This window comes from Mobula hypostoma, chromosome 21 (assembly GCF_963921235.1).
Source record: "Mobula hypostoma chromosome 21, sMobHyp1.1, whole genome shotgun sequence".
Lineage (NCBI taxonomy): Eukaryota > Metazoa > Chordata > Chondrichthyes > Myliobatiformes > Myliobatidae > Mobula > Mobula hypostoma.
This window is the reverse complement of record NC_086117.1, coordinates 661,582-674,496: the sequence shown is the minus strand read 5'-3', so window position 1 is coordinate 674,496 and position 12,915 is coordinate 661,582. Positions and strand designations below refer to the sequence as shown.

Genomic DNA, 12,915 nt, shown 5'->3' with positions numbered 1-12,915 from the left:
AACTTCTTTTAAAATCACTGGCATGTCAGAGAGCCCATATTAGACCCTGTGATCACAGATAATGCTATTTACAATGACTCAAGTACTTGGGTAACCACAACTACAAGGCAAACTGTTCAACTATTCCTAGTTCAGAAAGTCTCACACTAAGCACAAACCAGGACATGCTGGAGAATTCACCTCTGCAATCCTATGCAGCCAAATCTAATGTGGGTTCCTGTAAATGGCAGTTCCCAACACAATCCTTGATACTGGGAGGGAAAAGGTAAGACTGGTTATTTAATTCTCACTTTTGTTATTTCTGTATATTTTAACCAACATTTAAAATACTATTTTATTTTCACTACTTAAAGAAACTGTAATTGTTTTTAAATCTCTGGACATCAGAGATATTGAAAATCTGATACACAGCTTAACTGAAGTATTTCATCCCTGGAATTATTATAGTAAATCCCTTCCATAGCCTCTGCAAAGCCTCTACATCTTTCCTGACATGCAGTGGCCTGAAGTGTGCATAGTACTCAAGTTGTGACATTCCATAAACATTCAAAAAGGCACTTTTGCACCAATATGAAGTCCAAGATTCTTTGCTTTTTAATCACTTTCCCAATTTAACTTTCAACAAACAATTTTCTCTGTTTTTGTCAGCCTTTTAGAATCGTGCGCACTAGTCTTGTATTACCTCACTCATTTTTCCACCTTTCTCCCCATTCCACTGGCTATAACCCTTCAATCTGTTAATATTTGTCTCTCACAACACCATATTTCCAAGTCTATAATGTTAGTTGCACACTATTTACCTGTATCAAATGCATACCAGAATTCTTTAATCAATTCACACTTCTTTGTCTAACTGACAACTGTTCATGCCATCAGGTTGGAGGCTACCCAAACAGAATACAAGGTGTTGTTCCTCCAACCTGAGCGTGGCTTCATCTCGACAGTAGAGGAGGCCATGGATTAATATATCAGAATGGGAATGGAACGTGGAATTAAAATGTGTGGCCACTGGGAGATCCTGCTTCCTCTGGTGGACAGAGCTTAGGTGTTCAGCGAAGCGGTCTTCCAATCTGTGTAGGGTCTCACCAATATATAGAAGGCCACACCGGGAGCACTGGACACAGTATATCACAACTGCAAACTCACAGGTGAAGTGTCGCCTCACCTGAAAGGACTGTCTGGGGCCCTGAATGGTGGTGAGGGAGGAAGTGTAAGGGCAGGTGTAGCACTTGTTCCGCTTACAAGGATAAGTGCCAGGAGGGACTCCAACGTGATGGCATGAACATTGATTTCTCTAACCTCCGTTAATGCCCCTCCTCCCCTTCTTACCCCATCCCTAATTATTATTTATTTATTTTCTCTCTTTCCCTCTCACAATAACTCCTTGCCTGTTCTCCATCTTCCTCTGGTGCTCCCCTCCCCCTTTCTTATCTCCAAGGCCTCCCGTCCCATGATACTCCCCCTTCTCCAGCCTTCTATCCCTTTTGCCAATCAACTTCCCAGCTCTTGGCTTCAGCCCTCCCCCTCCTGTCTTCTCCTATCATTTCGGGTCTCCCCCTCCCCCTTTCAAATCTCTTACTATCTCTTTTTTCCATTAGTCCTGACGAAAGGTCTCAAACCGAAACGTCCACTGTACTATAGATGCTGCCTGGCCTGCTGCGTTCCATCAGCATTTTGTGTGTGTTGTTTGAATTTCCAGCATCTGCAGATTTTCTCATGCTCATGTTAACCCCTTCATTCCTGGAATCATCCTCGTAAACCTCCTCTGGACTGTCTCCAACAACAACACATCTTTTCTGAGATATAGGGGCCAAAACTGTTGACAATACTCCAAGTGCAACCTGACTAGTGTTATATAAAGCCTCAGCATTATCTCCCTGCTTTTATATTCTACTCCCCTTAAAATAACTGCCAACATTGCATTTGCCTTCTTCACCACAGACTCAACCTGTAAATTAACCTTCTGGGAGTTTTGCATGAGGACTATGTCCATTTCAACCTCCGATGTTTGAACCTTCTCCCACATGTAACCCCTTTCCTGATCACTTCACGTCCCACTTGTAAATGCTTTCCTGTTCCCCTCCCCACCTGTAACTCTTTTCCAGTTCACGTCACATCCGCACTTGTAACCCCTTTCATGTTCAATGCATGTTCCCACATGCAACTCCTTCCCTGTTCACTTCATGACACCACTTGTAACCCCTTTCATGTTCACCTCCCCACTTATAACTCTTTTCCAGTTCACTTCATGTCCCCACTTGTAACCCCATTCCTGTTCACTTCACCTGCCCAATTATAACCACTTTCCTCTTCACTTCACCTCCCCACTTGTAAATGCTTTCCTGTTCATCTCCCCACTTCTAAAACCTTTCCTGTTCACTTCGCATCTCCTCTTGTGACTTCTTTCCTGTTCAGTTCATATCCCCACCAGTAACATAGAATATAGAACATAGAACACAGAAATTTACAGCACATTACAGGCCTTTTGGCCCACAATGTTGTGCCCACCATGTAACCTACTCTAGAAACTGCCTAGAATTTCCCAACCGCACAGCTCCCTATTTTTCTAAGGTCCATGTACCTATCCAAGAATCTCTTAAAAAACCCTATTATATCCGCCTAAAACACCGTCACTGGCAGAGCATTACATACACCCACCACTCCCTGTGTGAAAAACTTAGCTCTAAGATCCCCCTTGTACCTACTTCCAAACACCTTAGAACTATGCCCCTCATGTTAACCATTTCAGCCTGGGGAAAAAGCCTCTGGCTATCCACACAGTCAATGCCTCTCATCATTTTATACACCTCTATCAGGTCACCTCTCATCCTCCAATACTCCAAGGAGAAAAGGCCGAGTTCACTCAACCTATTCTCATAAGGCATGCTTTACAATCCAGGCAACTTCCTTGTAATCTGTTCTGCACTCTCTTTATAGTATCCACATCCTTCCTGTAGTAAGGTGACCAGAAATGAACACAGTACTCTAAGTGGGATCTAACTAAGGTCTTATATAGCTGTAACATTACCTCACGACTCTTGATCTAAATCCCATGTTTGATGAAGGCCAACACTCCATACGTCTTCATAACCACACTGGCAACCTGCGCAGCAGCTTTGAGTGTCCTATGGACATGGACCCCAAGATCCCTCAGATCCTCCACACTGCCAAGTGTCTTGCCATTTATATTATATTATGTCTTCAGATTTGACCTACCAAAATGAACCACTTCACACTTATCTAGGTTGAACTCCATCTGCCACTTCTCAGCCCAGTTCTGTATCCTATTAACGTCCCACTGTAACCTCTGATAACCCTCCAGACTGACTATCCACAACACCCCCAAGTTTTATGTCTTCAGCACACTTACCAACCCACCCTTCTACTTCTTCATAAGTCAATTATAAAATCACAAAAAGGTGTCCCAGAACACCACTGGTCACCGACCTCCATGCCGAATATGAACCATCTACAACCAACTTTTGCTTTTTGTGGGCAAGCCAATTCTGGATCCAGAAGGCAAGGCTTCCTTGGATCCCACGCCTCCTTACATTCGGAAGGAGCCTTGCATGGGGAACCTTATCAAATTAAGAAAAGAAAATCTTATCTATTAAGAAAAGAAGAGCTTATGAAAGATTCAAAAAAGTAGGTAATGATAGAGATTTAGAAGATTATAAAGCTAGCAGGAAGGAGTTTAAGAATGAAATTAGGAGAGCCAGAAAAGGCTATGAAAGGCCTTGGCAAACAGGATTAAGGAAAACCCCAAGGCATTCTACAAGACTGTGAAGAGCAAGAGGATAAGACGTGAGAGAATAGGACCAATCAAGTCTGACAGTGGAAAAGTGTGTATGGAACAGGAGGAGATAGCAGAAGTACTTAATGAATACTTTGCTTCAGTATTCACTACGGAAAAGGATCTTGGCGATTGTAGGGATGACTTGCAGTGACTGAAAAGCTTGAGTACGTAGATATTAAGGAAGAGGATGTGCTGGAGCTTTTGGAAAGCATCAGATTGGAGAAGTCACCGGGACTGGACAGGACGTACCCCAGGCTATGGGAAGCGAGGGAAAAGATTGCTGAGCATCTGGCGATGATTTTTGCATCAGCAATGAGGTCAGGAGAGGTTCCAGAGGATTGGAAGGCTGTGGATGTTGTTCCCTTATTCAAGAAAGGGAGTAGAGATAGCCCAGAAAATTATAGGCCAGTGAGCCTTACTTCAGTGGTTGGTAAGTTGATGGAGAAGATCCTGAGAGGCAGGATTTATGAATATTTGGAGAGGCATAACATGATTAGGAATAGTCAGCATGGCTTTATCAAAGGCAGGTCGTGCCTTACGAGCCTGATTGAGTTTTTTTGAGGATGTGACTAAACACATTGATGAAGGTAGAGCTGTAGATGTAGTGGATATGAATTTCAGCAAGGCATTTGATAAGGTACCCCATGCAAGGCTTTTTGAGAAAGTAAGGAGGCATCGTATCCAAGGGAACATTGCTTTGTGGATCCAGAACTGGCTTTCCCACAGAAGGCAAAGAGTGTTTGTAGATGGGTCATATTCTGCATGGAGGTCAATGACCAGTGGTGTGTCTCAGGAATCTGTTCTATGGCCCCTACTCTTCATGATTTTTATAAATGACCTGGATGAGGAAGTGGAGGGATGGGTTAGTAAATTTGCTGATGACACAAAGGTTGGGGGTGTTGTGGATAGTGTGGAGGGCTGTCAGAAGTTACAGTGGGACATTGATAGGATACAAAACTGAGCTGAGAAGTGGCAGATGGAGTTCAACCCAGACAAGTGTGAGGTGGCTCATTTTGGTAGGTCAAATAAGATGGCAGAATATAGCATTAATGAAAAGACTCTTGGCAATGTGGAAGATCGGAGGGATCTTGGAGTCCGAGTCCATACGGTGCATTGGCCTTTATTAACTGTGGGATTGAGCTTAAGAGCTGAGAGGTAATGTTGCAGCTATATTGGACCCTGGTCTGACCCCACTTGAAGTACTGCGCTCAGTTCTGGTCGCCTTACTATAGGAAGGACGTGGAAACCATAGAAAGGGTGCAGAGGAGATTTACAAGGATGTTGCCTGGATTGGGGAGCATGCATTATAAGAATAGGTTGAGTGAACTCGGCCTTTTCTCCTTGGAACAACGGAGGATGAGAGGTGATCTGATAGAGGTGTATAAGATAATGAGAGGCATTGATCGCATGGATAGTCAGAGGCTTTTTCCCAGGCTGGATTGGCTAGCACAAGAGGGCACAGTTTTAAGGTACTTGGAAAATGTCAGGGGTAAGTCTATTTTACGCAGAGTGGTGAGTGAGTGGAATGGACTGCCGGTGGCGATGGTGGAGGCGGAAACGATAGGGTCTTTTAAGAGAGTCCTGTATAGGTACCTGGAGCTTAGAAAAATAGAGGGCTATGGGTAAGCCTAGGTAGTTTGAAGGTAAGGACATGTTCGGCACAGCTTTGTGGGCTGAAGGGCCTGTATTGTGCTGTAGGTTTTCTATGTTCTAAATGCCTTACTGAAATCCATATACACTACATCCACTGCTCTACCTCCATCAATGTGTTTTGTTACATCCTCAGATAATTCAGTCAGGCTCGTAAGGCATGACCTGCCCTTGACAAAGCCAAGCTGATCATCCTAATCAGATCATGTCTCTCCAAATGCTCATGAATCCTGCCTCTCAAGATCTTCTCCAACAACTTGCCCACCACTGAAGTAAGACTCACTGGTCTATAATTTCCTGGTTATCTCTACTCCCTTTCTTGAACACGGGAACAACATTTGTAACCCTCCAATCCTCTGGTACTTCTCCCGTCCCTATTGATGATGCAAAGATCATAACCAGAGGCTCAACAATCTCCCCCCTTGCTTCTCACAGTAGCCTGGGGTATATCTCGTCTGGTCGCAGTGACTTGTTTGATTTAATAACTTTCAAAAGCTCCAGCATATCCTCTTTCTTAATGTCTATACACTCAAGTGTTTCAGTCCACTGTAAGTAATCCTCACAATTGTCAAGGTCCTTTTCACTGGTAAATACTGAAGCAAAGTATTCATTAAGTACCTCTGCTACCTCCTCCGACTCCATGCGCATGTTTCCACTATTGCACCTGACTGGTCCTATTCTGACACACCTCATCCTCTTGCTCTTCACATACTTGTAAAATGCCTTGGGGTTTTCCATAATCCTGCTCACCAAGGCCTTCTCATGCCCCTTCTGGCTCTCCTAATTCTATTCTTAAGCTCCTTCCTGCCACCCTTGTAATTTTCTAAAGCTCTAACTGTACCTAGTTTCTTGAACCTTCCATAAGCTTTTCTTTTCAACTAGATTTTCTACATCCTTTGTACACAATGGTTCTTTAACCCTACCATCCCATCCCTGCCTCAATGGAACATACCTATGCAATAGGCCATGCAAATATTCCCTGAACATTTGCCAAATTTCTGCCGTGCATTTCCCTGAGAACATCTGCTCCCAATTTATGCTCCCAAGTTCCTGCCTGATAGTGTCATATTTCTCCCTACCCCAATTAAATGTTTTTGCAAATTGTCTGCACCTATCCCTCTCCAGCACGATGGTGAAGGAGGTAGAGTTGTGGTCACTACCTCCAAAATGCTCTCCTACTGAGAGTTCTGACACCTGACCAGGTTCATTTGCCAATACCAGATCAAGTACAGCCTCTCTCTAGTTAGCTGATCTACATATTGCATCAGGAAACCTTCCTCAACAGACCAAATAAACTCCACCACATCTAAGCCCCTTGCTCTAAGGAGATGTCAATCAATATTAGGAAAGTTAAAATCACCTGTTACTGTAACCCTTTTATTATTGCACCGTTCCAGAATCTGCTGCCCTGTCTGCTCCTCGATATCTCTGTCACTATTGGGGGGGGGGGGGGAGAATCTATAAAACACACCCAGTAAAGTTATTGGCCCCATCCTGTTTCTGACTTTTACCCACAATGATTCAGTAAACAATACCTTCATGACTTCCTCCTTTTCTGCAGACATGATTCTATCCCTGATTAGCAATGCCACGCCCCCATCACTTTTGCCTCCCTTGCTGTCCTTGTTGAAACACCTAAAGCCCGGAACACTCAGCAGGCATTCCTACTCTGAGACATCCAAGGCTCTGTAATGGACACAACATCATAGTTCCACGTATTGATCCATGCTCTAAGTTCATCTGCCTTGTTTATGATACTCCTTGCATTGAAATAGACACATCTCAAACCATCTGGCTGAGTGGATCTTTGCTCTATCATCTGCCTATCCTTCCTCACAAACTCCCTACAAGCCGTCGCTACTTGTGTGCTAACTGCTCCATCCACTACCTCTTCATTTCGGTTTCCACCCCCCCCACCACAAATCTAGTATAAACCCCCTCCAATAGCATTAGCAAACCTCCCACCCAGGATATTAGTTCACCTCCAGTTCCGGTGCAACCTGTCCCACTTGTACAGGTCATCCCTTCCCCAGAAAAGATTCCAAAGATCCAAGAACTTGAAACTCTGCCCCCTGCACCATCTCCTCAGCCACCCATTCATCTGTGCTATCTTCCTGTTCTGACCTTCCCTAGCTCATTGCACTGGGAGTAATCCGGAGATTACCACCATGAAGGTCCTGCATTTCAGCCTCCTTCCTAACTCCCTAAACTTACCTCACAGGACCTCTACCCCTCTCCTGCCTAGGTCATTGGTACCAACATGTCCCATGACCTCTAGCTGCTCACCCTCCCCTTCAAGGATATTTTGCAACCACTCAGAGACATTCTGGACCCTAGCACCCGGAAGACAACACATTATCCTGGTGTCTCTTTTACTGCCACAGAATCTCCTATCTGTCCGCCTATCTGTCGAGTTCCCTATGTCTATTGCTCCACCTGACTTCACCCCACCCTTCTCAGGCTCAGAGCTGACCACAGTGCCATTGGACTGGCTGCTGCTGCCTTACTCAGCAGTATCCAAAGGGGTATACTGTACCTGTTGCTCTGTGAATTGGCCACAGGAGGACCCTGCACTGACTTTTCTCCCTTTACCTCTCTCGGTGTTCACACATCTACTCCCCCAATTCTCTTCTCTGTGTGTAACCACCTGCTCAAAAGTCATATCGATCAGTTGCTCTGCCTCCCAGATGATCCTTAGTTCACTCAATTCCAGCTCCAGCTCCACCTCCTTAATGCAGTCTTTCAGAGTTGGAGCTGGTTTTACTTCCGCAGGTGTAGACATCAGGGAGACCATCAGGTTCCATGAATTCCTACATCGTACAAGGGAGCAATCCACTGCCATATCTGCCATCCTGCCTGCACTGTACAATGGGCAACCAAGATGAAATCAGCAATAATGAAAGGAAAAATTAACCCTTCTAACCTGTTAAACTGTAACTCCTTTCCTGTTCCCTTCACGTCCAAACTTGCAACCTTTCTTGTTCACCTCCCTACTTGTAACGACTTTCCTGTTCACTTCACCTCCCACTTGTGATCCCTTTCCTGTTCACCTCCCCATGTGTAACTCTTATCCTGTTAAATTCACCTCCCCATGTATAACCCCTTCGCTGATCACGTCATGTCCCCACTTACAACCCCTTTCCTGTTCATATCATGCTCCCACCTGTAACTCTTTCCTGTACCTTTCATGTCCTCTCTTGGGACCACTTTCCTGTTCTTCTCCCCACTTGTAACTCTTATCCTGTTCTCTTCACCTCCCTATTTGTAACCCCTCCCTGATAACAACTTGATGCTTGATGTCACCAAAACCAAGGAGATGATTGTCGATTTCAGACGGTCTCAGCCTGAGCACACACCCCGCAGCATCAGCGGCTCCACAGTGGAGAGAGTGGAAAACATCAAGCTCCTTGGGGTGCAGATCTTGGACAATCTCACCTGGTCCAGGAACACCACTGGGATTGTGAAATGGGCCCAGCAGAGATTGCACTTTCTGAGGAAGCTTAAACAAGCATCACTCCCCACTAACATCTTAACTACATTCTACAGAGGCGTGGTTGAGAGTGTGCTGACCTTTTGCATCACAACCTGGTACTCCAGCTGCAGTGCTGTCGACAAAAAAGCCTTGCAGAGGGTGGTTAGGGGAGCAGAGAAGGTTACTGGGGTCTCCCTACCTTCTGTCCAAGACCTCTTTCAGAGTCGATGCCTCCAGAAGGTAGGGTACATCATTAAAGACCCCTCACACCCTCTCCATCAGGAGCATCAAAACTAAAACCACAAGGCTACTAAACAGCTTCCTCCCACAGGCAGTCAGACTGCTAAATAGCTGCTCCACCTGACTCTGCTTTGGACACTTTTGACACTTTTAACTTGCACTGGACACTTATAACTGATTTTAAGTGACATGTGGCTGTTGTGTTTTACTATTTATTGTTACGTTTATTATTTAGTGCTGCGTTTGTTATGTTATGATTGCACTGCCCCTGAGAAACGCTGTCTCATTCTGCCCTGCAGAGCTGATGTATGGTTAGAATGACAATAAAGTTTTTTTGAATCCTGAATCTTTGAATCACATCACATCCCCACTTGTAAGCACTTTCCTCTACACTTCACGACCTCACTTGTAACCCCATTTCCTGTTCACCTGCCCAAATGCAACCTCATTCCTCTTCACTTCACCTCCGCACTTGTAACCACTTTTCTGTTCCTCTCCCCACTTGTGCTCCCTTTCCTGTTCACTTCACCTCCGCACGTTTAAACCCTTTCCTGTTAACTTCAGGTCCAACCTGTAAACCCTTTTCCTGTTCTCCTCCCCACTTGTAACCACTTTCCTATTGACTTCACGTCCCCACTTGTAATTCCTTCCCTGTTCACTTCACATCCCCACTTGTAAACCCTTTCCTGTTCATCTCCCCATTTGTGATCTCTTTCCTGTTCACTTCACATCCCCTCATGTCACCTCTTTCCTGTTCATGTCAAGTCTCCACTTGTAACTCCTTTCCTGTTCACCTCAACCCTTGTTATCGCTTTCCTGTTCACTTCACATCCTTAATTGCAACCCCTTTCCTTAATGCTTAGCAGTAAAGTATTTTTCAAATCATAAATATATATATGAAACAAAACAGATGATGTTGGGCAGGTCAAACTGCATCTGTGAGAAAACCGAAGTTTATATGTCAGCTAAAGGACAGAGGAAGGGTCATTCCATTTGGAGTGTCCAGCAGCCTATAAAACAGACCCAGTGGTACAAGTGTACCTATTTATAACTGTCCTTGATCCGGGGTGGAACTGCATGCTGAAGAGCGGCTAATAGCCACACCTACTGAATAGGTGTGTTTTGGCTTCTCACAGAAATAAGGGGTCTAATGAGAAAGTAGAGAACATCAACAGAGTATGCGTAAACAGTATTGTGTCTCTGAACAAGACAGGCCACTAATTGAGATTTGCTAACACCACGGACTAGTTAAGTTATGAATAACCGACAGGTATCATTGTTGGAGCTGCACAAATTACACAAAATTCACCAAAATGATCGCATCTCAATTGTCCATTGTACACCACCTCATTGGAATTAAACCAAACATCATTGAAAATAATCGATTGAGATATCTGCTTCTTTCATGCCGATAACAATTCCAAGTGAAAAGTAGGAAATTGCCGATGGCAATCTGCCTGTCTCATTTGTGTGTAACTCAGACTACATTTAACTGGAAACTGGAAATTAGTGAAAGTCCACGATTAAATCGCCAACGTGTTTAGTAATTAATCAGTCTTAGAGGGTGGGAACCGGTGCTTGGGCCCAAGTGGCCCATGCTGCCCGCGTTTGGCCCATAGACCTCCCAACCTCTCCTGTTCAAGTAGTTTTAATTGCAAATTATGCAAATGAATCAATCGCAATTAAAAAAGTGACAGGTTCAGTGTTTATACCTTCATGGAAAGTAGTAACTGTATCTGAATCTCAGGTGGGTGGGGGAAGCTGTTTGACAGCTCTAACGGACAACACCGGTCAGGTACCACAGACGAGCGCAGTCTAGCCGCCTTTGGGGATCGGGAGACCGGCCACGGATTGTAAGCAGAGCGCGGTGAATGCCATGTAACGGAGAGAAATTCACCCTACAGATAGTCGACAAGTCACACAGTTTTCCCATCGTGATAGCCAACACTGCGCCAATGCTGCAGGTACATCACCAGAGGGTGTTGGAACCGAGTGGCACGGTTGAGGAGGGGTTGATCGTGGGGAAAACCGAGGCGACGGTGTAGAGGGGCGGAGTTGTGCAGAAGGGACAGGGAAAGGGCGGGGGTAGGGTAGGGGTGGGGGGAGAGCTGGCCCCGCAACCGGCATCGCCTGACCACACTGCGGCAGAGCTCCTACGGCTCCGACACTTGCGGCTGAAGGGTCTGGAGGACCCACAGCCCGGCGTGTGGCCACAGGAAGAGTCCGCGCCGACAATCCGCAGACATTTTATCCCAGGAATCGTGTTGATATTACAGCAAATTCCGTACAGCCGACCTCACTGAACTGCGCTCGGGAGGGGGAATTTAACTCAGTAACCGGCTTCAGCCGAACCTGATCCCACACGATGAGCCACGGGGCTTTATCAGGCATTAAACAGCTCCGGCACACACCCCAGGACTGGGAGCTCCCCCACACTGCTCGCCGCTGCTCTCATCAACGCTATCCATCCCACCCGCATCCGCCCTCCGCCCTCCGCCCTCCTCCCTCTGCACCCGCTCTGCCGGTAAAGCACGGACTCAGCTCACAGCTTCTCGCTGCCGCCGAGTCTGCATTGACCGAACCCGCCACGGAAGAAGCTGCTTACTCTCTCCGACCACCGCCTTCAACCCGATCGGTGCCATGGTGCCTGCAACCGCGCTCAGTCCTTTCCCAATCAGCTGACTGCAGTGAGGAGGCGCACGTCACTGGGTACGGCCAATTCCCGGCTGCATTAACCGCACCGCTGCTCTCACAACAATTAACACCGCAACCCTGCGCCTCAAAAATCCATAGAGCGTGTTGACGCCCTCAGGAGCGGGCGGGCGGACGGCTGGCTTGTCGGACACTCGGGGCAAGCGGCGACCTGCGGTGTTTACAAGTGCACGGATGTTAACCGCGGGGAGATGGCAATCTTCTGGAACCATCCATCCTGGCTTAAAAAAATAACATCACAGATGCGCCTTCGCTTCGTGAGTGGTAACCAGGCGATTTAAACATCTTGAAGCTGTTATCTCAACCGTCCATGGACTTCCTTCGTTATAAATGCAGATTGTCAAAACGCATAGTATTACAAACAAAATACTGAATAACCAAACCCACATTCGTGTCACCTGCTCTGCCACGTCATTACATTTCACCGCGCACGGTGGCACTGCAAAGCTGGGATCTGGGAGGATGAAGTTTCACATTATTTTGAACTGTAAACCAAACCAAGTGAGAATATCCAGAAAATAAACATAATGCAGGTCCATTATTAAGGCCCCCACCATCCACGCCGTGGTCTTTTCGCTGCTGCCATCGGGAGGGAAGAACAGAGGCCTCAGGACCCACACCACGAGGTTCAGGAACAGCTATCACCCCTCACCCCTCAGGCTCCTGAACCAGGGGGATAACTTCACTCGTTATTCTGATAACTTCACAGACTTTGGCAAACTTGTGAGCAGTGTGCCGCAGGAGTCGGTGCTCGGCCCGCAACTGTTCACGATGAACATTAACGATCTGGAAGAGGGGACCGAGTGTAGATGCAGGCCAGGCAGCATCTATGGAAAAGAGTAAATAGTCAATGTTTTTGGCCAAGGCCCTTTAATAGAGCTGGGTAAAAAAGATGCAAAGTCAAAGTAAGAAGATGGGGGAGGTGAGGAAGAAATACAAGGTAGAAGGTGATAATGTGATACCCGGAGAGGTGAAGTAAAGAGCTGGCAAGTCCATTGGTGAAAGAGATATGGTGCAGGACAAGAGGGAATCTGATAGGGAAGGA

The 12,915-nt window shown here is 46.1% G+C and overlaps 1 protein-coding gene across 2 annotated transcripts in view; it reads right to left on the bottom strand.

The window, feature by feature from the left end:
- Positions 1 to 12,288, bottom strand: part of LOC134359724 (syntaxin-binding protein 1) — a 168,120-nt gene extending 155,832 nt beyond the window's left edge. The window contains exon 1 of one of the 2 annotated variants that reach the window (XM_063073244.1): positions 11,764 to 12,288. In XM_063073244.1, coding sequence (XP_062929314.1) covers positions 11,764 to 11,800 — 37 coding nt within the window. In that variant the 5' untranslated portion in view covers positions 11,801 to 12,288. The remainder of the gene's footprint in view (positions 1 to 11,763) is intronic. The other variant, XM_063073245.1, reaches the window with a different exon arrangement.
- Between the last annotated feature and the right edge of the window lie 627 nt (positions 12,289 to 12,915).